The sequence below is a fragment of the Hirsutella rhossiliensis genome (assembly GCF_020360975.1).
Source record: "Hirsutella rhossiliensis strain HR02 chromosome Unknown scaffold00013, whole genome shotgun sequence".
In the NCBI taxonomy this organism is placed as follows: Eukaryota; Fungi; Ascomycota; class Sordariomycetes; order Hypocreales; family Ophiocordycipitaceae; genus Hirsutella; species Hirsutella rhossiliensis.
The window spans coordinates 690,759-716,321 of NW_025408679.1; the positions used below are offsets into that span (position 1 = coordinate 690,759).

General features: G+C 59.7%; 8 protein-coding genes across 8 annotated transcripts; 5 read left to right on the top strand and 3 right to left on the bottom strand.

Annotated features, from left to right (window-relative positions):
* Positions 1-3,987: 3,987 nt before the first annotated feature.
* Positions 3,988-7,030, top strand: HRG_09605 (kinase; the record flags this gene model as incomplete). Its single annotated transcript, XM_044868076.1, has 5 exons — positions 3,988-4,119; positions 4,256-4,696; positions 4,754-5,746; positions 5,801-6,818; positions 6,873-7,030. 5 exons carry the CDS (start codon positions 3,988-3,990, stop codon positions 7,028-7,030), a joined length of 2,742 nt encoding a protein of 913 aa, XP_044716657.1.
* Positions 7,031-9,377: 2,347 nt separating this feature from the next.
* Positions 9,378-10,418, top strand: HRG_09606 (zeta toxin domain-containing protein; the record flags this gene model as incomplete). Its single annotated transcript, XM_044868077.1, has 1 exon — positions 9,378-10,418. The coding sequence occupies one exon, from the start codon at positions 9,378-9,380 to the stop codon at positions 10,416-10,418; it is 1,041 nt and encodes a 346-aa protein (XP_044716658.1).
* A 1,135-nt stretch (positions 10,419-11,553) lies between these two features.
* HRG_09607 (kinase) lies at positions 11,554-13,212 on the bottom strand (the record flags this gene model as incomplete). Its single annotated transcript, XM_044868078.1, has 8 exons — positions 11,554-11,565; positions 11,793-11,886; positions 11,949-12,239; positions 12,291-12,337; positions 12,392-12,600; positions 12,656-12,939; positions 12,990-13,047; positions 13,116-13,212. The coding sequence occupies 8 exons, from the start codon at positions 13,210-13,212 to the stop codon at positions 11,554-11,556; spliced, it is 1,092 nt and encodes a 363-aa protein (XP_044716659.1).
* A 1,729-nt stretch (positions 13,213-14,941) lies between these two features.
* HRG_09608 (a49-like RNA polymerase I associated factor domain-containing protein) lies at positions 14,942-16,398 on the top strand (the record flags this gene model as incomplete). Its single annotated transcript, XM_044868079.1, has 3 exons — positions 14,942-15,083; positions 15,139-15,464; positions 15,529-16,398. 3 exons carry the CDS (start codon positions 14,942-14,944, stop codon positions 16,396-16,398), a joined length of 1,338 nt encoding a protein of 445 aa, XP_044716660.1.
* Positions 16,399-17,732: 1,334 nt separating this feature from the next.
* On the top strand, positions 17,733-18,331 carry HRG_09609 (uncharacterized protein; the record flags this gene model as incomplete). Its single annotated transcript, XM_044868080.1, has 2 exons — positions 17,733-17,814; positions 17,871-18,331. 2 exons carry the CDS (start codon positions 17,733-17,735, stop codon positions 18,329-18,331), a joined length of 543 nt encoding a protein of 180 aa, XP_044716661.1.
* A 1,106-nt stretch (positions 18,332-19,437) lies between these two features.
* On the top strand, positions 19,438-20,366 carry HRG_09610 (enoyl-CoA hydratase/isomerase domain-containing protein; the record flags this gene model as incomplete). The annotated part of the gene is made up of 2 exons (XM_044868081.1): positions 19,438-19,637; positions 19,739-20,366. The coding sequence occupies 2 exons, from the start codon at positions 19,438-19,440 to the stop codon at positions 20,364-20,366; spliced, it is 828 nt and encodes a 275-aa protein (XP_044716662.1).
* Positions 20,367-20,500: 134 nt separating this feature from the next.
* HRG_09611 (vps51/Vps67 domain-containing protein) lies at positions 20,501-22,942 on the bottom strand (the record flags this gene model as incomplete). The annotated part of the gene is made up of 2 exons (XM_044868082.1): positions 20,501-22,600; positions 22,646-22,942. The coding sequence occupies 2 exons, from the start codon at positions 22,940-22,942 to the stop codon at positions 20,501-20,503; spliced, it is 2,397 nt and encodes a 798-aa protein (XP_044716663.1).
* Positions 22,943-23,234: 292 nt separating this feature from the next.
* On the bottom strand, positions 23,235-25,058 carry HRG_09612 (sas10/Utp3/C1D family domain-containing protein; the record flags this gene model as incomplete). Its single annotated transcript, XM_044868083.1, has 1 exon — positions 23,235-25,058. One exon carries the CDS (start codon positions 25,056-25,058, stop codon positions 23,235-23,237), a length of 1,824 nt encoding a protein of 607 aa, XP_044716664.1.
* Between the last annotated feature and the right edge of the window lie 505 nt (positions 25,059-25,563).

Genomic DNA, 25,563 nt, shown 5'->3' on the forward strand with positions numbered 1-25,563 from the left:
TTTTTTGTTTCCATCGCCATGAGCGGAGTCGAGTAGCTTTCTTTTTCAACATCTTGGGTGGCATGGGGCTCTCGAGGCATACAGAGCATTCTGCACAGGAGGGCACACGGCATCTGCACGGGAAGACACACGGCATCTGCAAAGAGGGAACGCGGCATCTGCACGCGAGGGCACACGGTATCTGCACAGGAGGGCGAAAGGGAGAGCTGCGGGCTCGTCTACCGGGCGTGCGCGTCGGGATCGACATGTGCTGCTTGGCCTTGTGCCTCTTTCGTCGCAATAGGCAGTGAGGCAATGAGAATGTTATTTTGGGTATCCTTGTTGCGTATATGGCGAGCCGGGAAAGGAGTTTTTGCCTCGCGTAGTGTTTGATTGATGAGGTGGCCTCGATGAGCATGTCCAACATTCATATTGACTGTTCCGGACCCACGAAAGATTCCCGTCACTGGGTGGCAAGACGATAATGGCCAGATACGACATGTTGGCGTCATGATGGTCGGCAGTCGCGTGCTAGGGTGTCACACGACCTTTTTAGGTTCCGACCGAGTTGACGGGAAAAGAGTGGTGATCCGTGCCCGTCCGATCCAGACTCGTCGCTTCGTATGGACGATTTCCAACGTCCAAATAGGAGCGAGCATCTCGAGCAAGACGTCACCGTTGTTTCCTACGGGGGCTCAGAGCCGCAAAGGTAGGGAGGGTTGGTTAGATGGCGCCATCCAGGAGACGGACACACACACGTGGTGAAGCTAAGCAAAGGAGCTAAGACTGGCTTTGTTGTGCCGGTCTGTCTCGAATTGCCCTGCCCGTCTGCCGAGACGGAGAAGGGGGTAAGGGGGGGGGGGGACCAGATGATGGGAGCAGCGGCGCTTGTCATGTCAGCAGCAGTAGGAGGCGACGGAGGCGTCATCTGGTGGTATATGTCAGGACGCGGACGACGCTGCTGCCGGTGGGGGACGTGGTTGGGGCGGCTGGTATCCTCGGGAACGGCCCCGATGAAAAGAGCAGAGGATGACTGCTGCCCTGTGAGGAAAGCATGCGCCTTGCACGGGGTCGCGGACCACGTGCCAGGCCAAGGCTTCCCTAGATGCGGAGTGTCATATCGCTAGCGGGTGCCAACAAGCAGCGCGGGGAGAAGGGGGGTTCCTGTTTTTGTCAACAACAGGGGTGGCGCAAAACAGAGTGAGTGTAGATTGTTGGGGCGGGGCGGGAGAGGCGAGGCGAGGCGAGGCGAGGCGAGGCGAGGCGAGGCGAGGAAGAGAGGGGAGAGGAGGACGAGGAGGAGGCGGCGGAGGCGGAATGGTGTAGAAGTGAGGAGAGAAGAGGGGAACAAGACGTGGGCGTTGGTGTTGAAAGCCAAATCAAGCCATCCCACGTATCCAGCCAGGCACACACAACACACACACACACACACACACACACACACACACACACGCACACATACACATACAGTAACTTACACACAAACACATGCACGCACACACTCATAGCCGACATGTGCGTGTGTGCGTGTGTATGTGTGTGTGTGTGCACGCTCCGGGCGTGTTAGGCTTCCCCCCCCGTACTGCACTGTAGCCCGCATGCATGCCGCCGCCCGAGGGAAAAGGCCCCGCGGTTGGCCAATGGACACGGCAGGCGGATGCATGTGCAGCTGGCTACCAAAGTGTAGAAACACCACCACCCCCAAGGGATGGATCAAGGTTGGTTGGCTGGCTGGCTGGCTGGCGTTTGTTGATTGCCGGGGCAGAGAAGCTTCTTTTCTTCCGGGACAAAAGTGTAAAAAGGGCCCAACAAGGGTCGCGCCAGACGAGGCCCGCCCGTATCGCGAAAGAACGTGCACTGCTTGCGCCATGAGGCGCGATCTTGCCTCGGAAAGAAAGGGCCAAGAAAGCAAGAGTCACTCGGCAAAGACGAATGGATGGATGATGGCGAGATGCGGGCAAGGATGGGCGGATGATGCTGCAACGACAGCCGCGTGCCTTTTTTCCCTTCTTCTTCTTCTTTTCCTGCTGCCTGGTCGAGTACTGTAGAGTACATACAGTAAGTACCTAACAGTAGTTACCGAAAAGCAGCGGCTGTGTACGGCGTCAAACAACAAGGGAAAAAGGGAGGCATTAATCAGAATCGACAGATTTCCCCTCCATCTTGCCATTCCCCGCTGGCTCGGCCCCGCTCTCTGTCTTTCTGGGCCTCGTTCATGCGCCCGTGTCGAGCAAGTCCTTCTGGGTGCCGGACGGACGACAAAGAGAGCCATCATCTGCTTCTTCATCGCGCGCGCCCGTTATCGCAGCCGGTGGAGTCATCGATGGCGACAGCAGGAAGAAGAAAAAGGGCGCATAACAGGGCGACTTGCAGAGTACATGGCGGCGTGCAGTCCCGCACGCGTGCCCGGCCCCGGCAGGCGCAGGTACCCCCGGCGTAGTCGATGCGCATAAAACGGCAGGCCCCGCGACTGCAGCGGGACTTGGCCGCTCCCCCGATTCCTCACGATCGGGTCGGGTCGCTGAAGCGGCCGACTGCTCTGTGGGGTAAGTACCTCGCCGGTACAGCCTCGCCCGCCTCGCGCTGCGGCCACGGCGCTGGGTGGTGCAGCAGCACGGCTACTGTACCTCGGGGGGGAGTGGACCGCCTGTCGCTGCGCTGCATCACCCCCCCCCCAAAAGTGACACCCGACAACGGTGAGTGACCAGCCCATCATCATCCATCACCGTCCCCTTCTCTCTCTCTCGCCTCTGCTATCTCGCTCGCTCCCCATCTCGCTCAACCTGTCTCGTCTCGCCCTCGCCCCCCCGCCCCCGGTATCTTCTCAGGCTCCCCTCGTCCCCCCCCATTTCTCTCTTTCGCGCGCTCCTCGTCTCCTAATTGCTCGCTCCTCACCTGCTTGCTCCTCTTCTTCCTTCTCTCTCCTTCTCTCTGTCTCCTCATCGTCTGTCCTCATCGCCTGTCCTCATCGTCCTGTCCTCCTCATCGCCTGTCCCCATCGTCTGTCCCTTCATCTCTCCTCCGTCCCTGGTCAACAACATAAGCATAGCATATTATTACCCATCGCCTCAGCCATCCGGCTAGTCAGTCAGGTCCCCGCCCATCCATCCACCCTCCTCTGCTGCTCCACATCCCTCCATCCACCCCATCCATCCGCTTCGACCGCCTACCTCTCTTGGCCACAGACGGTGACGCCTCGTTTACGCCCCGTCCATTCTGCCACCCATCGCTCCCTCTCGCCTGCGCCCACCCACCCCATCACTCCGTCGCCGTGACTCGACTTCCTTCGCCATCAAGGTGCCTGTCGCTTGGGACCGCCAAAGACGACGACAACAGCGCCTCTCGTCCTCTGCGCCGTCACCTCGTGTTCGCAAGCTTCGACGTCGGCCGCACGCCAACTGACACAAGCCCCTGCCGCATTCCGCCTAGGCACTTGCTTCTTGTCGATAGCCATCGGCTCGGCCTCTTTGTCTCAGGTCAGGCCCTGTCCTCTTGCTGACCCCAAACCCTTCGCAAAGCTTCCAAAAGCAACGCCTCGGAGCTCTCTGCCCCAGCTCCCCTGTCGTCGCAAAGCTTGCACACTCTCTCTCTCCGTCCACTGCCATCCCTCGACGACTCCATCCCATCAAACCGTCCTTTCATCCACTGACCTCTCCTCTCATCCTCCTTGCAGCCTCTCCTCTGCCTGCCTAGCAGCCTATCGGATACCTGCCGCCCGCCTCGCTAGAACGCGCCGACATCCGTCCTGGGGCCTGCCGCCACAACTACCACCGCACCCCTTCAACCTCATTCGCTCATCCTACTGCCCTTCGCGTCCGCTGTTGCCTATCAACCACCTCCTCTTTTATCCATCCGTCCAACTGCCGTCGATCCCGTAATCCCGTACCGTCGTTTACATGAAGACTCGAACCGCTGCTTCCGCCTTTCGCATCTTATAGGCCCACGGGCTCTGGCCGAACACGGCTCTCTTCCTGCCACCGACAACGCCCCCCTCCCCTCCAGGAAGCCATGGCCAGTCGACAGGATGCGCCGTCGTCTTCCGTCTCCCGGAAATCGGGTGCGCAGACCATCGGCCAGTTCGACATTGACAAGGAAATAGGCAAGGGCAGCTTTGCCCAGGTCTATATGGGCTGGCACACGGTATGTTTGTCCCTCCAGTCCTGGTCCGGCCGCACGCCGACGATGGCTACACATCTCCCCCTCTCCTCCTCTCCCGCTCATTCGCCCTCACTCGTCATCTGCTGACTGCTTTTCCTTGTGCGTTCTGGACAAGCAGAAGACCAAGGCCGCCGTCGCAATCAAGTCGGTCGAGTTGGCTCGGCTGAACAAGAAGCTCAAGGAGAACCTCTACGGTGAGATCCACATCCTCAAGGCTCTCCGGCATCCTCACATCGTTGCCCTTCACGACTGCGTCGAGTCGTCCACCCACATCAACCTCGTCATGGAATACTGCGAGCTGGGCGACCTCTCCCTCTTCATCAAGAAGCGCGAGAAGCTCATCACCCACCCGGCCACTCACGAAATGGCCCGCAAATACCCCGTCGCTCCCAACTCGGGCCTGCACGAGGTCGTCATCCGCCACTTCCTCAAGCAGTTGAGCAGTGCACTGGAATTCCTCCGCAGCAAAAACTACGTGCACCGCGACGTCAAGCCACAGAATCTCCTCCTGCTTCCATCCCGATCCTTTAGAGATCAGCGGGCCTTCCACATCATGTCTGCAAGTCAGGATTCGCTCATCCCCGTCGCCGGCCTGTCCTCGCTGCCTATGCTGAAGCTAGCCGATTTTGGCTTCGCCCGCGTGCTGCCGTCGACGTCACTGGCCGACACCCTCTGCGGCTCGCCGCTGTACATGGCCCCCGAGATTCTCCGTTACGAGCGGTATGATGCCAAGGCAGACTTATGGTCCGTCGGCACAGTCTTGTACGAGATGATCACCGGCCGACCTCCGTTTCGCGCGAGGAACCACGTCGAATTGCTGAGAAAAATAGAAGCTGCCGAGGACGTCATCAAGTTTCCCCGAGAAGTCGTCATCAGCCCCGAACTCAAGGCCCTCACGCGCGCCCTCCTCAAGAGAAGCCCGGTGGAAAGGATCAGCTTCGAAAATTTCTTTACCCACCCAGCCGTGACGAGCGACATACCCGGCCTGGTGGAGGATGACGTCCCCAAACCAGTCAAGCGCGAGCTCGAGAGGATTCCCCAAGGCGAGCCAATTTCCTCGTCGCCGCAGTCCAGGCCCACGCGCCAAGTGGCGCCCTTGTCCACCGCCGCCCGAGAAGGCGGCTCCTCGAGGTCCCCACGAGAGTTGATGCCCCGGTCACCCCAAGTCGAGGGCCATGGGGAGGGCCGACCTCGACGGCCGACCGGTGACATTCACCGAACCGGCAACTCTCCTCGCGACGGCATGGAGGGCTTGGGCATCCAGCGCCCGGCGCCTCATCACGCCGCTTCTGCACCCAACTACACCCAGCTGGCCGCCAGGGCAGCCCGCGATCAAGTAGCGGCCCAGGGCCAGTTGACTCCCGAGACTCGGAGACCGCGGGCAGCTCCCAGCAGTCGACAGCACGCAGAGGAGGAAAAGGCGGCACAGGATGTCATGTTTGAACGGGATTACGTCGTCGTCGAACGAAGACACGTCGAGGTCAATGCCCTTGCCGACGAGCTGGCGGCCAACGAGAGGATGGCGTCGCAGGGCTCCGCGGGACACAGGGCAAGCCAAATGGTTCGGCGGAGTACACAGCAGGGAGTCCCAACATCTACGACCGGAGCAGTGCCCACGCCAGCATCCCAGACTGCGCTCGTGGCCCAAGGCCGGCCGGGTCAGGACCGACGAGCATCCTACGAAAAGGCCCTCTCCGCGAGCCCCGGGTCAGCCTCGAGCGCCATCACAAAAGCCATTCAGGACGCTAGTCTCCGACTATTTGGCTTCAAGATGGCACCTGTGCGAGGCGCCAAGGGCCATTCGCCTCCCATGTATCAGCCTTTCCCTGCCTACCCGACCCCGATTGCGCCTGCCGGTCTACTCGGCGACGGCAAGAGTAGTCAATCGGCTGACGAGGATATTCGGGCCAGGGAGGCCATGGAGGAGTACGCCGAGAGGAGTGACTGCGTCTACGGCTTTGCCGAGGTCAAGTACGAGCAGCTGGTCCCCATGGCCCCGTCCATGGACCGGGGGCTCGGCGGCATCACGGCGGAGCAGTTGGCCGACGACGGCGGGCTGACGGCGGAAGCGATTGTCTCCTTGTCGGAGGAAGCCCTGGTTCTCTACGTCAAGTCTCTGACCCTACTCGCTCGGGCCATGGACATTGCCAGCGTATGGTGGTCGAAGAAGAGCAGGTCGGCGACGGGCAGCGGCGTTTCCACGGCCGTCTCAGAACATGTCGCCCAGAAGATCAACGCCATTGTGCAGTGGGTGCGACAGCGCTTCAACGAGGTCCTGGAGAAATCCGAGGTTGTGCGCCTGAAACTGGTCGAGGCGCAAAAGCTGCTGCCGGAGGACCATCCGAGCCATCCCTCTAACCACGGGCAAGACTCGGTCGCCTCGTCGTCGGGCTCAGGGTTCAAGCAGGTGTACCTGACGGCGGGAATCAGCGCCGAGAAGCTCATGTACGACCGCGCGCTCGAAATGAGTCGTGCGGCCGCCATCGACGAGGTCACCAACGAGAATCTGCCGGGCTGCAAAATTTCATACGTCACGGCCATCCGCATGCTCGAGTCGGTTTTGGAGGGCGATGACGATTCGACGGCCCGGATGCTGTCAAACGGCAAGGAGCCCGTTCGGGCGGGCTCCAAGGAAAACGCCGGGGACCTCGACATGGACGAGGAGGCCCACGTGCGAAAAAGTAAGTCGAGGCTCGTGGAGTTGGCCAGGTGGCGCCGTGTTGACGTATTCCCAGTGATCAAGATGATTACCGGGAGACTCGCATCCGTGACCAAGAAGCAGCAAATGATTGCCGAGGCGAACAGCAAGGAGCAGCAGGCCCAACTGCAAATGGCGCGCCGACGAAGCGGCGACGTGACGCCCCGCAGCGTCCCCACGCATGGCTCAAGCTGAGAGCTAACAAGACGCCGGAGCTATCGCTATGAACGGCGGACGCGAACGACAGTGCCCTGGCCTCCCTCGTGCATGGTTTACTCACCGTCCCGCGGCTTGGTTTTCCTAATTTTATTGTTTCCAGTGGGTTTCTATCATTATTTCGTTGCCCCTTCCGGGCCCGGCTCCAGCGGCGTTTGCAGAATCTAGGGCTGCATGGGTACAGAAAACAGCCGAAAGACGGTCGCTCATTGCCCAGGGTGCAAAGGGGCGAGTGTTGAGCATTTCCTCCCCTTTTCTCCTGTCCTCTCGGCTTGACTACACGGCGGCCAAAGAGGAACGGGGCATTGGACTCATTTGAGGCGTTCATGAAATTCAAAGTGTGAATTTTGGGCAGCGACGGGCAAAGGGCAGGCAATCAAGGCGTAATCCGTGCCAAGCGATGGCAGAGTGCAGGGTAGGATCTACCTACCCGTCAAGGCTGGTCCAACGGGGGCAGCGGATGCTTTTCTTTCTTCAACATGCATTGGGTCTACGGTCCTTTGAGAATTGAGGCGGGTTGGGAAGAAACGTCGCGTTTGGAAACGGCGGCTGAATGGCAGTGGCGGAGGCGGCCAAAAGGAACACCTGCTCCCGGAGAATGTATGTGATAGATTGCTGTACCGTGGAGTGGCCTCGTCCGCGATGATACCAATACTAGTACTGCCATTTAGGCGACTTTCCGGGTTATGCGCAAGGATGCCCGGGCGAGCGAGAAAACGAGATGATGTACGGTCGGTGAACGGAGAGGGCAGGGCAGGCAAACGGCTGCTGTACAGGTCACTGGAGTCTTTGTTTGCCCTGGTCCCGACTTGTCGGCGTGAACCTGGACGACGAGGCAAAGTCAACCTCGTCGGCTGCCGACAAGCCAGAACTACAGTAATTACACGCTTGGTGAAGTGACGACGGCCCCTTTCTGGGATCGCAAACATTCGCCAACTAAAAACACTTGGTGATTTGTCATGGACCAGGGACGCAACAGACACCACGGGGACGGAGCGAGACACGAGGTCGAAGGGCGCGCGTCAACCAAGCCGGCCCGGGCCGGGGCCGAGCCGCAGGCGCCCGAGGAGACGCCGCTCCTCGACGGGGTGCTGCGGCTGGCGCGGCAGCGGAAGACGGTGGCCAGGGCGGCGGCCAGGCGGCGGGCGCGGGCGTCGGAGCAGAGGCACTGGGCGTCGGTGCGGGCGCCGGCGTACCGGCGGCTGCTGGAGGCGGAGCTCGCGGCGCAGACGGCCAACGCGGCGCTGGCGCGGCTGCAGCGGCGGCACCACGAGGAGGCGGCGGGGCGGCGGCGGGAGCGGGAGCGGGGGCGCAACGGGCTCTCGCGCGGCGAGGTGGACGAGCGCGTGTGGGCGGCCGTCGACGACGAGGCGGCACGGACGGCGAGGCTGGGGGGCAAGGGCGCGCTGGGCCGGGGGCCGGGCGAGGCGGGCGGCGCGTGGAGGGCGCGGCTCGGGGCGCTCGAGAGGCGCGTGCAGAGGCTGTGGATCGACAACGAGGAGCGCATCGTGGGCGCGGAGCGGCGCTACGTCGACGGCCTGCCGGCGCGCGAGGCGCTGCGCCCGCCCATCTTCCTGCCGCCGGCGCGCGAGACGGCGGCGCGGCGGCCGGGCTTGGGCGCGTGTCTGCAGTGCGTGGCCAAGAAGCTGGCGTGTTCGCGGACGACGGTGGCGGCGGGGGTTGGGGGCGGCGGCGCGTGTCGGCGGTGTGAGCGCAACGGCGAGGAGGCATGTCTTGTGCCGGCTCGGGACGAAGAGGCGTTTCCGTCATGTCCACCTCCTCCTCGGAGCCATGATGCAAAGACGAGCAAGACCAGCGCGACTGCGTGGCGACTCGTGGAGCTCGCCGGCAAAACGGCTGCCGCCGCCGCCGCCGACGACGACGACGCAGAGCGCAGGCGGGAGCGGCTGGTGAGGGCGGTGCTGGACCGCGAGGGCGGTGACGGACGGCGGGCCGGGGCGGCGGGGTTTGCGCTGCCTCTCTGGTGGGATGTGCCGGTGAGGAGGCGGCGTGAGGAGGAGGTGGAGGGGGTGGGGGGTAATTAGGGAGAGATGAGAGTGAGGTGAGGTGAGGTGAGGTGAGGTGAGGTGAGGTGAGGTGAGGTGAGATGTAAGGTGTGAGGTGGTGAAGTCCGACTGCTTATGACGCGGGGGTGGGCGGAGGGGTGTGCTCGGTAAGCTCGCTGCAGCAGCGTCATTGAGACTCACTCGTCAACCCCCCCGGTGAGATTGAGGGCATCCCCAGACCTCTGCCACCCTTTTCCGCCCATCTTCCGTCCGCGGGCCGCAGCCAAGCAGTTCCGAACAGCCAAGCCGCCCCGTAAATCATGCCCCCGCCCCCGACAGACCTCTCGGCCTACCTCCTCTCGGACCAGGAATCCTCGCGCATCTTTGCCTCGGACATCCTCCCCGCCGAGCTACCGCCCGCAACGACGGCATCTCCTCTTCCCCACCAGCACGAGTCGTCGTCGCCGCCCCTCGCCCTCCTAACCGTCGGCCAGACCGGCGCCGGCAAAAGCGTCCTCTCCCGGGCCCTGCTCCCCGCCCTGCGCCGTCGCCATGCCCATCTCGCCTCCGCTCCCGATGCCGCGTCGTCGACGGCGCACCTCATCGCCGACACCTTCAAGACACACCACCCGTCCTTTTCACACCTCATGTCCACGGCGCCGCACCTCGCCTCCGCCGCCACCGGCCCCGACGCCCGCCGCTGGCTCGCCATGGCCGTCCGCCACGTCGCCGCGCGCCGCCTCGACGTCCTCGTCGAGAGCGCATGCCGCCACCCAGACGACTTTGCCCAGCTCGCCCTCGTCTTCCGCCGCGCCGGCTTCCGCGTCGAGGTGCTCGTCCTCGCCGTCCCCGCCGCCCTGAGCCGCCTCGGCATCCTGCTGCGCTTCCACGCGCGCCTCCCCGAGGGCCAGTCTCGCGCCCTGCCTGTACGCCTTACCCCCGTTCGCGTCCACGACGAGTCGTATGCCGGCCTGGTTGATACCACCACCTTTCTGGACCAGTCGGCCGTCGCTGACCAGGTCCTCGTCGTCCGGCGGGGAAACTTGGTGGCGTACGGCGAAGAGAGAGGGCCAGATGAGCGCATGGCCGGGGGCGGGGGCGTGGCCGCGGCGCTGCTGAGGGAACGGGAGAGGCCTCTGACGCAGGACGAGGTCAAGATTGCCCTGGATGACCTTCAGAAGCTCAACCAGTTTGAGGATGCTCTGGAGCAGGCCCAGCAGGTTCGGGCAATGCTGCGGCCATTGATGGGCCACAATCCTAGCACCTGCACACATCTGCCTGAGCTGGTTCCTCTCAAGTTTGTCAGGCACGGTCAGGGCGGCATCCAGGCATACAATGTCCTTCGCCTAGGACAACCTTGATGCCCGCGCCTCTTCCCCATGGAGAAGCGTTGTCAAGCGTCGCGAGTAAGCATCAGGTAAGCGCACGAGGGAATCGCCGTGTCCCAGACTCGACCCTATCGCCTCGGTTTTGAATAATATTGCGACAAGCAGGCAAGCAAGCAACAAACTCCCGCTTGGATCTGGCATGTGAGAAACGCCTCCCGAGGCGCGAAATGCAAAAACAAAAACTCCTGATACACCCCCGGCATATGATAATTAGCAAGCAGTAGCCATCCTGTCCCGGTTCCCAACCCCGACGCTTATCGCAGCTGCCTTTCCCATCCCATCATTCTACCGAGTACCGACTTACCAACCAACTGATCATACTATGGGTTCCAAGTGAATAAAGGGGTTCCAGGAGTCGAAAGCAAATGAAACGAATTCCAGAGCCTCAAGATTTTCGTACTTTCCGCCCTGCAGTTGAAGCGTTCAGACTAGTCACCAATAGTGTCGCTACCGGAATAGCGGAGGAGAGCTGACGCTTGTGGACTGTTGGCCGCTCTTCTGCCGTGCTTGAGCGCCCGTCCTCTTTCCCTCCAACGCCGCCAGGGTCGACGAAAACGCCGATATATCAGGCACAAACTTGGCATGCGTCCGCCTCAGCTCCTCGAGTACCTTTTCTCTCTGATCGTTGGCAGGTTTGTCGCCTGAGTTGTGGTGCTTTTCAAGATTTGTCAAAGGGAGAAGAGCGGTATCCTGAATCTTCATCTTGGACTTTCTTGGTCCAAGTACGGACGACTGAGCTGCCGTGGAACCTGCGACTTGCCCGACCTGCCTCACTCGATTTTCGTTGCCATTGGCAGAAGAGCATGGGCGTGGCTCGATCAAGCTTGTTTCGGTAACGGAGCTGTTTGGAAATGAATCCAGGGTTGAATACCGATGGGGCAAGAGCGAGGTCCTCTCGGCAACTTGTCCAGAAGAAGCGCCGGCTTTGAGATTCACTGGGCCATCAAAATACTCCGAGTTCTCATCCTGCGTTTGAGAGCCCTCCCACCATGGAGCGAGCCGGCCGCCTAGGCGAAGCCCCTGTTGCGACTCGGATAGTGAAAGGTGCTCATCCGTCACGTCGGGAAGGTGAAGCGGTATGGGCCGCAAGTGCCTCTGTGGTTTCCAGCTACTCGACGACCTGCGTTCTAGTTCCTCAAAGTATGCGAGGTGCGTCTCTGGGGTACAGAGCCAATCGTGGCAAAGAGCCCCCGAAGCGCTGATACGATCAGGGGGGGAGACCTGGAGGCAATGCCTTATAAAACTCTCGCAGTTTGGGGAGAATTGCCCTGGTACTTGCAGTATGTTCTGCTCGAGAAATACGTCAAGCTGTTGCTGGTTCATTCGATCGAGGCCAACTAGGCGTACGTCCATGTGGTGTGTGAGCAGGGTGAGAGCAACAATGCCCAGGGACCACACGTCGACGGCAGCAGTCTGGAGCTGGGGTTGACCCTGTATTTCTCTGCAGCTCGTTAGCCGACCTATCCAGCAGACTAGGCGCATGCCATGTTTGCCCCAACTCACGGTGCCTGGTAATGGACAGTGCCAGTATGCGTGAGCATTCGGCTTCGACGAGGAACAGCACAGGCCCCGAAGTCTGAAAGCATCACCCGATGGCAGGTGATGCTCGGTGAAAACGCCAGAAGGATGTTTTCGGGCTTCAAGTCGCGATGAACCACGCCTTTTGTGTGGATGTAGTCGAGGGCGTGAAGCACCTGACGGATGATGACTCGAGTCTCGAGCTCACCTACCACATCTCGTTGATATAGAAAGGACCACAAGTCGCCTCCTGTTGCTAGCTCTGTAAGAGTGAACCTGGGATGTTAGGCCGTCGACCAAGCTAGGGAAGCGGCAAAGACGACATACAGGGAGTGCGGCGAAGCTATCGCGTCGACGTAGGGCAGAATGTTTGGCTGTGGGGCCGTTAGCCGCAGCATAAAGAACAGTCTAGCGTGGGCGACACGTACATGCTGGAGCTGCCTCAAAACATCAGCTTCCTGCAACTTACGTCGCAGCTCCTCCGGGGCATTCCTGCCTCTGATCTTCTTGAGGTCAACCACTTTGCAGACCAGCTGCTTCTTCGTCTCGATCTCTGTGGCTAGATAAACGACGCCGTCTGCCCCTTGCCCGAGACAGCGCGGGCCGATCTGATACTTGTCTTCGAAGAGCTTAATGACTGTCAACAAAGTCCTCTACGGATCAAGTGGAGGAGAAGAGACAGCGTACCTTGCTTTCCGCTTCCTGGATGGGGGTTAGTGGATGAAGTGTTGGACTTCGATTGTCGCAAAACGTGAAGGTCCAGTGCGGGTGGATTTCGATGGCATCGCCGTCCTCTAACAGGTAGCCCGGCGAAACCTCAGACTCGGTTCCGATGCGAATGTTATTGACAAATGTTCCGTTGGAGGACTTCCGGTCTCGGACGTACACATGGCTGACTGCCTCGTCGTACACGACGACGTAAACCTCGCAGTGGTCGCGCGAGACGACGTTGCCGAGGTCGTTCTTGATAAACAAGCTGCACTGCTCGTCAGGAGATTGCGACACGAGGCTTCTCTGACAACGCACCTCGACTGTGGATCACGTCCAATCCTGACAATGCCATTGTCCCAGATGGGAACAAGCTCTGAAAAGGGACGATCAGCAGGGATCCAGAGCGTGAGCAGCAGTTGGGAGCTGCATTGAAATTCGTACCTTGATACTCCTCTCCGATGCGGCTGTCACTCAGAAGCAGACATCTATCTGGCAGTTTCCTGTTCCCACTTGTTTCCTGACCGGGTTGATCGACCATGGGTGGAGACGCCATGCTGCTCGAGCGCAGTGCTTCTTGGCTCACCACTGCCGTGTAAGCGACGCGGTGGAACGGATGAAGATGCCAACCGAAGGAGATGCTTAGAGAGCGACGATGCGGTCCTTGGCGCAGCTGCTTCTCGAGAAGAGGCGAAGAGAAATAAATGCTGATGGCGGCGACATGACAAGCGATGCCCAAAACTCTGCGGAAATGTTTGTTAACCAGAGGCAGACGGCATCACGCTTTCTGGCAATTACACGCCGGGTGCCTGGCCCATTACAGAAGCCACAGTGTTATTGTACAGTGCGGTAATAGTATTACTGTCTGATCGTCTCCGCGCACGGGCCTCGTGGTCGGCAGTTTGATGTGTCTTGGCGCACGTGACCTTCGGGGGTTTCGTGCCCTACGTCCCAGGATATTTGCCTTTACCTCGTAGCTCTTCTCCCCGCTTCCTCCCAATTGCCCTTCATCCAAACACGATTCTCATCCACGAACAAGTGAGTGCCGCCTCCCCTTGCCTCCGGGCGAGGGGCCTCGATGGAAGGCAATTGACTATGTATGCAATCCTGCAGCATAGTCAGATGCCTCCGATTTCCTTGCCATGGCTGCGCTAACGAATAAGCAGCTCAATCGTTCAAGATGAGAGCCAAATGGAGGAAGAAGCGCGTTCGTCGCCTCAAGCGCAAGAGAAGAAAGATGAGAGCCAGATCGTGAGTGCTCTCGACATCTGCTGTTGACCGTTGCATTGATCGCTGACAACCCCACAGCAAGTAAACGCCCAAACTTCAACCTGACTTGGACGCATCTTTCATGAGTTTGCGATGCCACGCGCCTGAAACGCACGAAGCCGGGAATCGAACAGCACAGCTACCAGGAGTCTCTCGGATGGGCCATTGATTACATTTACTTGCAGCAATGGCGTCGTCGCTGGGGGACTAGGTCTTGGTGGCTTGCGCAGCCCTGGTGTAGGACACGATGGCCGCGGTGAGAGATGGGCAATGGACAAGCTATCGGTCGGGTTAGAATTGGGGGTTTTTTTTTGATCGCCCTCGAGGCGCGGAGCAAGCTGCCACGGACGGCGCACGTTGGGAACCTGTAATAGGCACCGTTTGACAATGAAATGCAGGCCTTTGCTTCGCCAACGAGCTTTCAATGCCTCGAATGACATGACACACCCTTGAATGTTACACCGCCGTCGAATACAGGCACTTGTGGAGATTGGGGGAAATTTCTTCACGCCTAGACCAATAATGAGGTTGAGGTCGTGGAAAATCGACTGCTCTTGAAGCTCAAGCATGACCTCTTGTGAGCTACTCGCGGTGGAGAACATTTGACCTCGGTTCACACAAGCCCAGCGATGCCAGAGAGGACCCTGCAGATGGCTCGCGCCGTCGTTGTCTCGGGCTGCTTTTCTTTTCCCATGGAGCTCGTCGGAGTAGTGCCCAAGATTGTTTGGCATGTAATACCCCTCATCCTTCTTGTATAGCAGCCGCCATAGTGTCTCTGCTCGCGGATACCGAGCCGCCTGTAAACCGGCCGTAGTTATGGTGGCTCCCTGTCTCTCACCGCCCCCACCTCAGGTACAGTACCAACTCTCCCACCCTCCACTCTCTCCACCTCCACTGACAAACCGGCAGAACCCAAATTTTTCCCGCAGAACAATCGAAACTAGCAGCGCATCACAGCTGGCTTCGTCACCAACCAAGCACAACACATACTCCCACAAACAATGGCCGAGGCGGGCAGCAAGAAGCGCAAGAGGGATGGCGAAGCATCCGGCAAGCCCAAGAAGAAGGTCGTCCTGGATGCGCCCCCGTCAACAGCGACCGTCTCGTCCATCTTGCGGCCGAAGCTCTGTCCGCCCGTGATTGGTACGGCTGGCCGTTGATTCATCGTCGTCAGGGTCCGAATGCTGACACTTTCTAGCCACTACACCGGGCATTGAGCTCCCGCAGAAGCTGCTTTTCCGTTCCTATCAACCCAGAGCCGATCCCAAAGCCAAGTCGAAGCACGGCAAACAGACCGATGCCCAGGAGCTGTTACTCCATTCCACCGCACATCATAGCCTGGAATACACCGGGACAGAGGAGGCGCCACGAGGATCAAAACCTCTGCTCAATCACTATCTGGGCATCTACGATCCGAGCACCGGGAAGCTGGAGGTGATTGAAGCCAAGAAGATGGTGGTCCGTGGCCAGGTGCGCTCAAGGCAAGAGGCGGCTGTATCTGCCAAGGAGAACGAGGCCAAGCAGGTGAGTTTACATGTTGAATCCCGCGGTTTCGACTCGCGAGGGCTAATATCATCGCCTGCTACAGAGTGCCATGGAGCGCAAGACGGATCTCGGACAGACATTCGGTACCAAAAAGGCCAAGAAGGCTATCCGCGAGAACGTGCTTAATGCCATCGCTCCGCTCAAGAAGGCGGGAGACGCAACCATGACAAAGATTGACAACGCCTCCCGCGCCATGCTCAGCTCCGTCGGCGCAGTCACTTCCCTGATGGCCACGCGCGAGGAACTGCAGACAGCCGTCGACGAGGCCAAGCCCGTGCCCAAGGCAAACCTCGAGGCGACCAGTGCAAGCGACGTCTACGATCCAGAAGTCATCATCGGGGGCGACATCCTCAGCCTTGTTCCCATCCGGGAGTGGCAAGAAAAGGCACGTCGCAAAGAAGGGGTCCAGGTCCCGTCGCGGTTCGTTGCCACGAGAATCAACGCCCTTGCGGTTGATGATGACACCATCACTCGACTGCGAGTGCTGCGATACCTCGATCTGGTGCTACGATTTTTCTTCTTTTCCAAGGAAGGGAGGCAAAGGGGGACCAGGCGAGTGCCGTCTCCGGACAAACTCCGTGAGCTGATGGCAGGGATACCCGACGCCGTGATTGAGAACATTCGGCGCAAATTCTCGGACGCGGGAACGTTGAGGAAGTTCCACGTCGACCTGCTCATCACACATTGCTGCGCCTTTGCTTTTATTGTCGATAACTTTGAGGTGTGCACAAAGGAGTTGCGGGAGGACCTGAAACTGGGCGAGGATAGGGAAATGAACCAATACTTCCACGAGGTTGGCGGACGAGTCAAGCGAATCAACAACAAGGAACTGGGGCAGTCGTGGTGTGTGGCAAAACTCGAGTTGCCGTTGGACTTCCCCAAGCAGAGACGGATTGCTCCACGACGGCGGTAGAGTGGGAGAAGATAGCTGTGGACGGGACGAGGTGAGCCTGCGACGAGCCTGAGGCCTGAACCGCCGTGTTCCCGGGAAACCAACGTTGCTGAGCATTTGCCATAGATAGAGCGATGACTACAGGCGCCAGCGTCTACGACGAGGCTGATTGTGTTGTGCCGCTGTTGTTGCACGCCGACATGGTGGTTGATGATGAATATGGAAGTAGCTGAAAACGGAGCATCATGACTTATAAACTGGCTTCTTCTCGTAAACAGGGCAATTGAAATGACACGGAGCCATCCTTGGCGTCGCAGCTTTTTTTATTGCCAGGCGGCAAAAGGGGGAACAGCTGCCGCAAGGGCCCGAAAAAAAGACTCTTGACAGTCAGGGCTCCTGTCATTGAATGGGTTCGATTCCTCGTTGACAGAAAGTAGATTTTGCATCAACGAAGAATTAAAACGCCCTCTGTCAGGCCAATCGAGACCCCCCTTCGCGTGTATGACAGGCAAGGACGAAATGTGGGCCGCGAATCATGCCCACGTTTCTAATGCGCGCCCATCGTTCATGCGGACGCCTCTGTCGTGCTGTGTGCTGGCGAGCAAAATAAGAGGAGAAGAAGGGGGCGCATGAGTGAAGATGAAGATGCAATCATGAAAGAACAAGACGAAAGAGACCGATGATGTGTGTGTGAGAGAGAGAGAGAGAGAGTGAGAGAGAGAGAGTGTGTGTGAGAGAGAGAGAGTGTGAGAGAGAGAGTGTGTGTGTGTGAGAGAGAGAGAGAGAGAGAGAAAGAAAAGGTCGAACGATGGGTTAGCTGATGACGAACAAGGCCGCGCACCCGTCTCTCGGCGCTCGACGCTTTGGTAGAGGCCTTGGCTTCGTCGGCATTGCGGTGGGCGGTGGAGACATGGTTGGGGGTTCCCGACCGCCGCCATTTCATCCCATGGCCCGCAACTGGTTCCTGGGACGGCAGGTAGAATGTCGTGGGACGCTGCGCTACTCAGCTCCCCACGTCTGACTCGGCGGCGCCGCCCTGGAAACCCTTGCGGTTCATCGTCCCATGATTGGGCTGTCCTTCGCGGGTCGCCAGGTGAAGTTTCGCTGCGCGTGAGTCCTGACTCGCCACGTCGGCGGCCCGCATGGCTGGCGTCAGCTATCTATAATATCATTCCAGCCCCTCTCTCTCCAACAATGGCCAACAAGCTTGAGCGAACTTCTTTTTCACAGGTTCCTCAAAAGGCCGCGTTCCCCTCGTCGCTAGAAACTGTCTCTTCATCTCTGCAAGATAGCTATGCACCTCTCCACTCTTGCGTGGAATCACTGCTCGACAGCAATCGACGATAACCTCGACCATGAAGCTCCTCCCCGGCCTCGCATTCCTCGTGGGTGTAGCTCCCGCCGCGCAGCTGCAAGGGCAGAAGCCCCTGACCGGCGGTATGCCCCCCTTGCCCCCGGCTGTCCAACCCCAGACGCTAATAGACAACCACCAGGGACCGACTTCAAGCCATGGATGCCGCCGGCAGGAGCCCTAAGCGATCGCGAGTTTGAGCGCCTCTGCGGGACCATGATGTCCGAGTCGAACCCGCGCTACCTCACCGAGGGCTGCCAGGGCACGGCCGAGTGGTGCCTCGGCAGGCTGTACGCCGCGGGCGAGTTCGACGGCCCCGAGACATGCCTGGCCAGCCGACGACGGAAGCCGTGGCGGGACCCGGCGCCGTTCGACGTCGCCGAGCGGCGGTGCGCCAACCCGCGGGCCGAAGAGTGTGTCGGCACGGAGAGGTGGTGCAGCGAGCAGCTCTGGAACGGCACGGGCGACTTGTTCAGCGGGCCCAAGCCGTGCCTGGCGAGCCGGGAGCCCAAGCCGAGGACTGTCGCTCGGCCCAAGCGAGACGTGGTCCGCGAGACGTGGGCCGAGTCTGTGCCCGTGTCCAGGGGCCGCGGACGAGCTTGACGGCTATACGAGAGAGAGGGATGCGCGTTCCATATCTGGCGTCTTGCAGGGACCGGCATGACGAGCGGCGGGCAAAGGAGCTGGACAACAAAGGTTCACCCACGACTGTTGGGTATCACCAGCCGATTCGCAGCTCCGGGAGTGACGCCTCAGCCGAGTCCCTCGCGGCAGCTTCCGCAACAACGCCCGCCGTTGACGACCCTGACAGTACCCTACTGCGAGACGGGCCGGGACTCGACCGGCTGGCTCATGCTGCAAGGCCCTCTTACCTTGCTCGCTTGGGCATCGACTCTCCGTCCACTGCCGTCATCTGAAAAAGGTTAAAAAGTACCATGGGATCCAGTTCCGTCCGGGCTCGGTATGACCAGCGAGGGACCACAGGGAACGTGGGCCGAAGACAGGCGCCCCACCTTCAGAGAACGGATGGAATTGCCAGCGGGCGGCCTGCGCTGATGCGAGCGGCCCCGGTGTCACTGCGCTTTGCAGATGCCGTCGGTCTAATTTTCCCACCATAGCAAGGCAGAGGTGAGGAGGAAGGTGGGAGACACGTTGAATCCCGTACCCAAACACCGGGCCGAGGATCCCGGGCACGCAAACCGGCCTGAGGGGAGCTTGCTGAATAATTGGCTGCAGCTGGGCAGGTTTGACAGCACCAAAATCGGTACCTAGAATACAAGCAAGAACCCTCACGATGTCTTGTAACTGATTAGTTGCCTTTCCGTGCCTTGCCGCCAGACCTCGGCTCGTCCATCTGCGCATTCGGGGTAGTTAAGAAGCTTTCCCGTGCAGCAAATACCACTGCTTCCACCCATTGACCGCCATATCTGTTCTGTGCTGCTCCATAATATTACTTGTGCTTCCATTCAAAGCCATTGCACGAACGCCCGAGAACGAACGGCCCCTCTCCCGTTCCGGCCTGCCAGGTGCGTTGCTTCAGCCCTGACGACGACGGCGGCGGAATCAAGCATCTCGAAGCCACCCCATCAACAGGCCTCCGTGCAGTACAAAACCGGTGTGTGTGTGTGTGTGTGTGAGAGAGAGAGAGAGAGAGTCGAGACAGGCAAGAAAACGAGGAATCAAGGCAAGACAGGCAACAATAACCCACCATGGCACAGCAGCCCGGTGACTCCGTCATCAGCCTCGAGTACCGCGGACGCGTCGCCGTCATCACCATCGACAACGACAGCAAGCTCAACGCCCTCACCCAGCCGCAGTACTACGACCTGGCCCGCAAGCTGCACCTGGTCTCGACGCGCGACGACGTCTTTGTCACCGTCATCCTGGCAAAGGGCCGCTACTTTTCCGCGTATGGTCCCCCCCCATCCCCCCTCTTCTTCCTCGGCTGCATTCGACGGGCACGAGTAGACGAATCAAGGCATGAAACTGACCTAGCCGTCTTCTCCTCAGCGGTGCCGACGTCAGCATCTCCCGAGCCGCCTCCGACTCCCCCGACGACTCCCACCGCCTCTGGCTCACCACCTTCGCCGCCTTCAACCTCAACATCACCCATGCCTTTGCCACTCACCCAAAGATCCTCGTCGTCGGCCTCAACGGCCCCGTTATCGGCCTCTCCGCCGCCCTCATCTCCTTTGCCGACTTCATCTACGCCGTGCCCCACGCCTTCCTGCTTACCCCCTTCTCCTCCATCGGCCTCGTCGCAGAGGGCGGCGCCTCGCGCGCAATGGTCCACCGCCTCGGCCCCGCAAGGGCAAACGAGGCCCTCATCATGAGCAAACGCCTCACTGCCCGCGAGCTCGAGACCTGCGGCTTCGTCAACCAGATTTTCCCCTTTGACAAGGGCGACGATGCCGCCTTCAGGGCCAAGGTCTTGCACGAGGTCGACGAGAGGCTGGGCGACCATCTTAATGGTGAGAGCATGCTGGGCATCAAGAAGCTTATCCGGGGCCCGGAAATGAACCTCATTCACTCGCAAAACGTCCACGAGGTCTTTGCCGGCATCGACCGCTTCGTCAAGGGCATCCCCCAGGAAGAATTCCGCAAGCTCGCCAGCGGCGAGAAGAGACATAAGCTGTGATTTCGGCCGCCTGTCGGCGCGATTCGTCTCATGTCTGAGAATAGTGTGTCATGTAGATTGACTGCCTCCCTATCGCCGAGGACACTTGAGGCAGCCTTGAACAGCGGTAGACCCCTGCTCACCTGCTCGCCCCTTCATGCCAACAGTCCAAAGAGCAAGCTTGTGCGCTGCCAATAGTCCTGCGAAGCCCTGACAACGCGCTGCCGGGAGGGCCCGTCTTCGAGGCCTGACTGCTCAACCATGTTCGATTCGATGGATCTGAGGTCCTCGGACGCCGATCCAGATATGTTTCCGACGCAGCATAGTAAGAAAGAGACGTCAAAATGCCATTGGACGGCAATGTCACGGACCTGACTGGCGCTTAGCACAGCGCCTTGCTCCCTCGCCTCGGCCTCTGTGTCTCCCTTTCCATCTTCCTGGGCCTCGCTTTTGTGCTCTGTGTCGCCATCTTTCTGGCTACATTCCTGATCTTCACTCGTCATGCCGTCGTCTTTGCCCGTGTCTGCCATCTTGCTGGACGACAGGCCAGACAGCTCTCTCTGCCACACATCGCGCAGGCGTCCACACGTATGCCTCTTCAACGCCGTCACCGCCTCCGCGCTCCACAGGTCGATCCCCGCATCCGCCATCGCCAGAGAGAGCGTCTGGAGAAATCGGAAGATGCCCGGCGAAGGCTGGTTCGGCAGCGGCGGCTCCCCCTCCCACAGGAGCCTCCCCGTCAACTCTCTGTCGGACAAGAAAGTAGCCGCGAAGTCGTCCAGGGCCGTCGCCGATACGTGGGCCACGACGCTGCTGTGTAGGCTGGGGACGAGGGCGAGCCCAAAGTCTTTGATGGCCGGGCGCTCGGGCAGCTGGGCGCGGACGTCGCGGAGGATCCGAATCATGTACATGGCGATGGGGCCGTTCGCTGGTCCCTCTGAACTTTCTCGCCACAGCTTGCCGAGCTGCTCCTCGAGCTCTTGGAATGCCGTGTCTAGGGCTGCGTCGAGCTTCTCTTGGAGCTTGCGGGGGTCGTCATTGCTCAAGACCTGCTGTCTCGCTTCAATGGTTTCCTCGTCCTCAATCTCGTCGTAGTCATTGTCCCACCGCTGCCGTCTCAGCTGCTCCACGGCGTCCCTGACGTCGTCAATGACATGAACCCACGAGCTGTAGCTGTGTACCGCCTTAGAAACGGGGTCGCTGCGGCCGTACAGCCGAGACACGACCTCCTGCACAAACGGCGCAGCACCCTTGGACAGCGCCGCGTCGTAGCCATCCTCGTCCCACAGCCCGGGGACCTGATCCGTAACCCCCTGCTGCCACGCCTCGAGCGTCGCCTTGACTTCTGACCCGACCAGGCGCAGTTTCGTCACCTTGGTCTCTAGCACAGCGAGCATGCGTGAGTTGATGGCATCTCGCAAGTCGTCTTGCATCTCCAGCGGATCAAACCCCTTGGCCCTGCCCCCCTCTCGGATCCAGAGCTGTAGCACCCGAGTGCGGAGGTCCAGGATCGACTTGAGCTCCGTCATCCGCTCAAGCGTCTTCTTCAAGCCCTCGAGAATGATCTGGCCGCCCTTGTCAGCCCACTCGGCAAGCTTGTCCCTGGCCAGCTTCCCGTCCAGGTCGTCATGGCGGACGAAAGGCATAAAGTATCTGATTTCTTCGCTGCACCAAGTTGCAGACACGTCGAGGTGAAGACCCTCGAGCCCCCTGAGAGACGAATCATCCAGTAGTGGATGGCTCTTCAGGTTGCCTAGCGCCGGTGACAGCTTGCCCGGAACCAGAAATTGGACTTCGAGGATAGTTCCCGTGTAAAGACTCAAGCTGTGAATGACGTCTTCCGTGGTCGGAGAGGGCATGCCCTCGTCTCGTATAAACGCCAGCGCCATGGCCTCCTCCCTGGCGGAAAGAAAATATCGCAGGACGTCCCTCGCCCCCGAGCTGGTCACAAGACTGTAGGCGCAGAGCGCTTTGAGCACGTCATCCCTCTCGGTGCCGTCGTCTGCCTTGTCCAGAATCTTGCGCACACAGCTCAGGAGGCGGCGACGCATGGTGGCCATGGCCCTGCGTGCCGTTTCCAGGCGACGCTTTACGCTCTCGTCGGATGTTTCTTCGCCCAGGCTCTTGATCAGCAAGCGGCCCAGAACCCACACCTTGGTCGCCAACACCAGTCTTTGCCCCCTCTTGACCCCGTCGTCGACGCCACCCTGTCCCTTGAGTATCCTGCCAACCATGAGCCCGCACGCGTCCAGCAGCTGCAACCTCACGGCTATGCCTGTATCCGGATTATGGCCACTGACCACGAACTCCGCCAGCCCCTTGGCCTTTGCGGAAACGACGCTTCGGCCGCAGCGCCCGCCCATATTGCCCAGCAGTTCCTGGACTCGGTCGTTGTCGCCTCGCATCTGGACAATCGTATCGGCGGTGCCGAGCAGCTCGCGATACGAGCCGCCGACCTGTGAGCGCAGACGGCTCGCCTTCTCTTCGATCTGGACACTGAGCGCGTTGTGCATGGAGCGGATCTGCGGGAGGGTGTGCTTTGCCGAGAAGATCTGGGCCGACGACGTGAACGTCGACGGATCAGGAACGGAAGCCATTGCGGCGGCGATGGAAGTTGAAGCTGCACGCGATCAAGTATCCAACGTGCGTCTTGTTTGCCGCGTTTGGTGTCGACTTCGGCGGTCAACGCATATGCCAGCAAGCTCGGGGCCTGGAGATGCGTGGAGTCGAAAGACGGTGATGTGGAATTTCCAGGTGGGGCATTTGGACATTTTTCTGGGTTGCATCTGCTCTACGCCAACGCTTCAAAGGGAAAAAAAAGGAACAAGTCCAAGAAAGTCAACGCAGCCCGCCAGATTGCAGCAATATTTATTAAGCAAGCCCTTTCCCCTACAGCTTTGTACTCTTGATGACTGCAGTGTTGATGCCAGCGAGCTCGCCCCGATAGCCGCCCTTGGGCTCGCCTCCCTTCCAAACAGGCCTCATGCTCCTCAGCTTCTTCTGCTTGGCGTCGTACTGCTTTCTCCTCTTGACTCTCGGGTTCCGCACATCCTTGCTCCTCTTGGGCGTCAGGCCCTTGTTCTTCTCAATAGCGTACGTCACCTTTCTCTTGCCATCCTCGCCAATCTCTTCATTCTCAACCACCCTGTCGGCCTTGCTTGCTGCCGCATAGGCGGCGTATCGCGCGGCCTTGTCGTCCCGCTTGTTCTTTGCGGAATGTGCCACCATGTCGTAGTAGCCGTCCTCATCTTCGCGTATGGCGTTGGCCGTCTTACCATCTTCCTCGTCGCTGTCGTCGCCAAGATCGGCGCCGTGCTTGGAGCCCTTTTTGCCTCGTTTCTCCGCCTCGGCAACAAGGCGAGCCTGACGATCGCGGAGCCGCTCTCGGTGTGGAATGTCCATGTCTCCTCCCGCGTCTCGTCCGGCGCCGGCACGCCGACTTGCCTTTTGCACAATCTGTGACGTGTAGAACTTGAGGCTCTTCCTGCGTGCTGCCTTGTCTGCAGCAGCCCGGGCGTCCAGAGCGTCCTCCTCGCCAAAGTCCGAGTTGTCGTCGTCATGCTGGACTGATATCTCCTCCCTCTTGCCTGGTTTGCCAGCACCCAAGGGGAGATCGTATAGATCGGCGACGTCGTCTTCAATGGCCTTGGCCCTTGCCAGTTTCCGTGCTTGCTTGGCTACGGCGGCCTTGTCCTTCTTTTTCTGTGCCTTCTTCTCCAGCTTTTCGACTTGCTCTCTTGTAGTATCCACCCCGTCAACGTCAATCTCCATCTCTGACGGGGGCAGATGGCCCGCCTGTCCGAGGCGTTTCACGTGCTTGACTTTTTCCCAGGCCTTGCGACAGGACATCAAAGTATCCATGACGTCGTGATCTCGCAGCTCCGACGGGGCCAGCGGCTTCTGCACCTTGGCGCCATCTCGTGCCGGAGAGGTCAGGACGGCCAAGTAGCTAGCCAAGGCCGCGACATAGCATCCCAGCACCCAGTACTTGGCCGCCTCCAGAGTTGGGCCCGGCTTGCTCCGTGCTTGGACCTCGAGGCTTGCCAGGACTGGGTGAAGCTCCTGGAATTCGTCCACCAAAAATCCAAACTCGGGGTATCTCGTTGCAAGCAGTTTGGACATTTCCTCTGGTCCCATCTCGTCGGTGATGTCGATGTCCTTGAGGACCTCGGTGACGGTCTCGTCGTTTTCCTCTGCATCGGACTCTCCGGCCAACCATTCGTCGCCGTCAAAGACAAAGTCTTCCTCCTTCATCTTTGACAGCTTCTTTTGCTGCAAACGCTTCGCCTCGGCCTCTTCCTCGAGAGCGTCGGCTTCGGTTTCAATATTGTCTGCGTTGTAGTATGCCTGCTTGGAGGAGCCCCACCACCCCGATTCTTGCCCCTCTTCCTCGGCGCCGTCTTCATCAAGAGCATTGCCAGAGGCTTTGGTCGATTTGCCGGGGTCGTCGCTGTCGTCCGAGTCCGAGTCTGAATCTTGATAGCCAAAGATTTCTTCGTCTGAGAGCTCTAACGTTTCATCCTCTCGTTTCCTACGTTTCGAGCCCGGTTCGTCGTCGAGCATGATCTTGTCTCGGTTCAGAAAGTGTTCGTCTTCGGAATTGGCGACATCCTCAAACGTCGAAATTGGCCCGAGCCGAGCCTCTGCCGGGTCAAGCTCTCCCGACCCCTTGGGCTCGGCGACACGGCCGGAAGCCTTTCTCTTCTTTCCCATGGTGGTGTGGTTATCCTTTTCCGCGGTGTCAGAACCTGAGCTAGAACTGGACTGTGGCGGAGAGCAGCGTAGGCTTTTTTAGTGCAGATTCTTTATCGCAAGAAGTTTTAGCGGGGCGCTCCCGTTGCGTCTGGAAATTTCACGGTGCGATAAGATAACGGAATTACGTGCTGCCGCTTCCGTCTGGGCCGACGTCAGCTCCGGTCTGTACTCGTACGAGATGACGGGTGACGGGGGCGACGAATGCGGAGAGAGAGGCCAAGCAAAGGAGCTACGTTGCACTGCAGACGCAGACTCCGGCGATCACAGGCCCATTTTACTGCATTGTTGACGTCGGGGAGTGATGAGCAACGGATAACAAACACACGATGCATCGACTCATGCAAGCTACTCGGAGTATTCCAGAAACGCGGTCCCGCAGCTAGTGGGCAGACGAGCAAGCATAGGATGTACATATGCATCTACAGATACCTTATGTACCAAGTGTTACGGAAAATGGATTGCA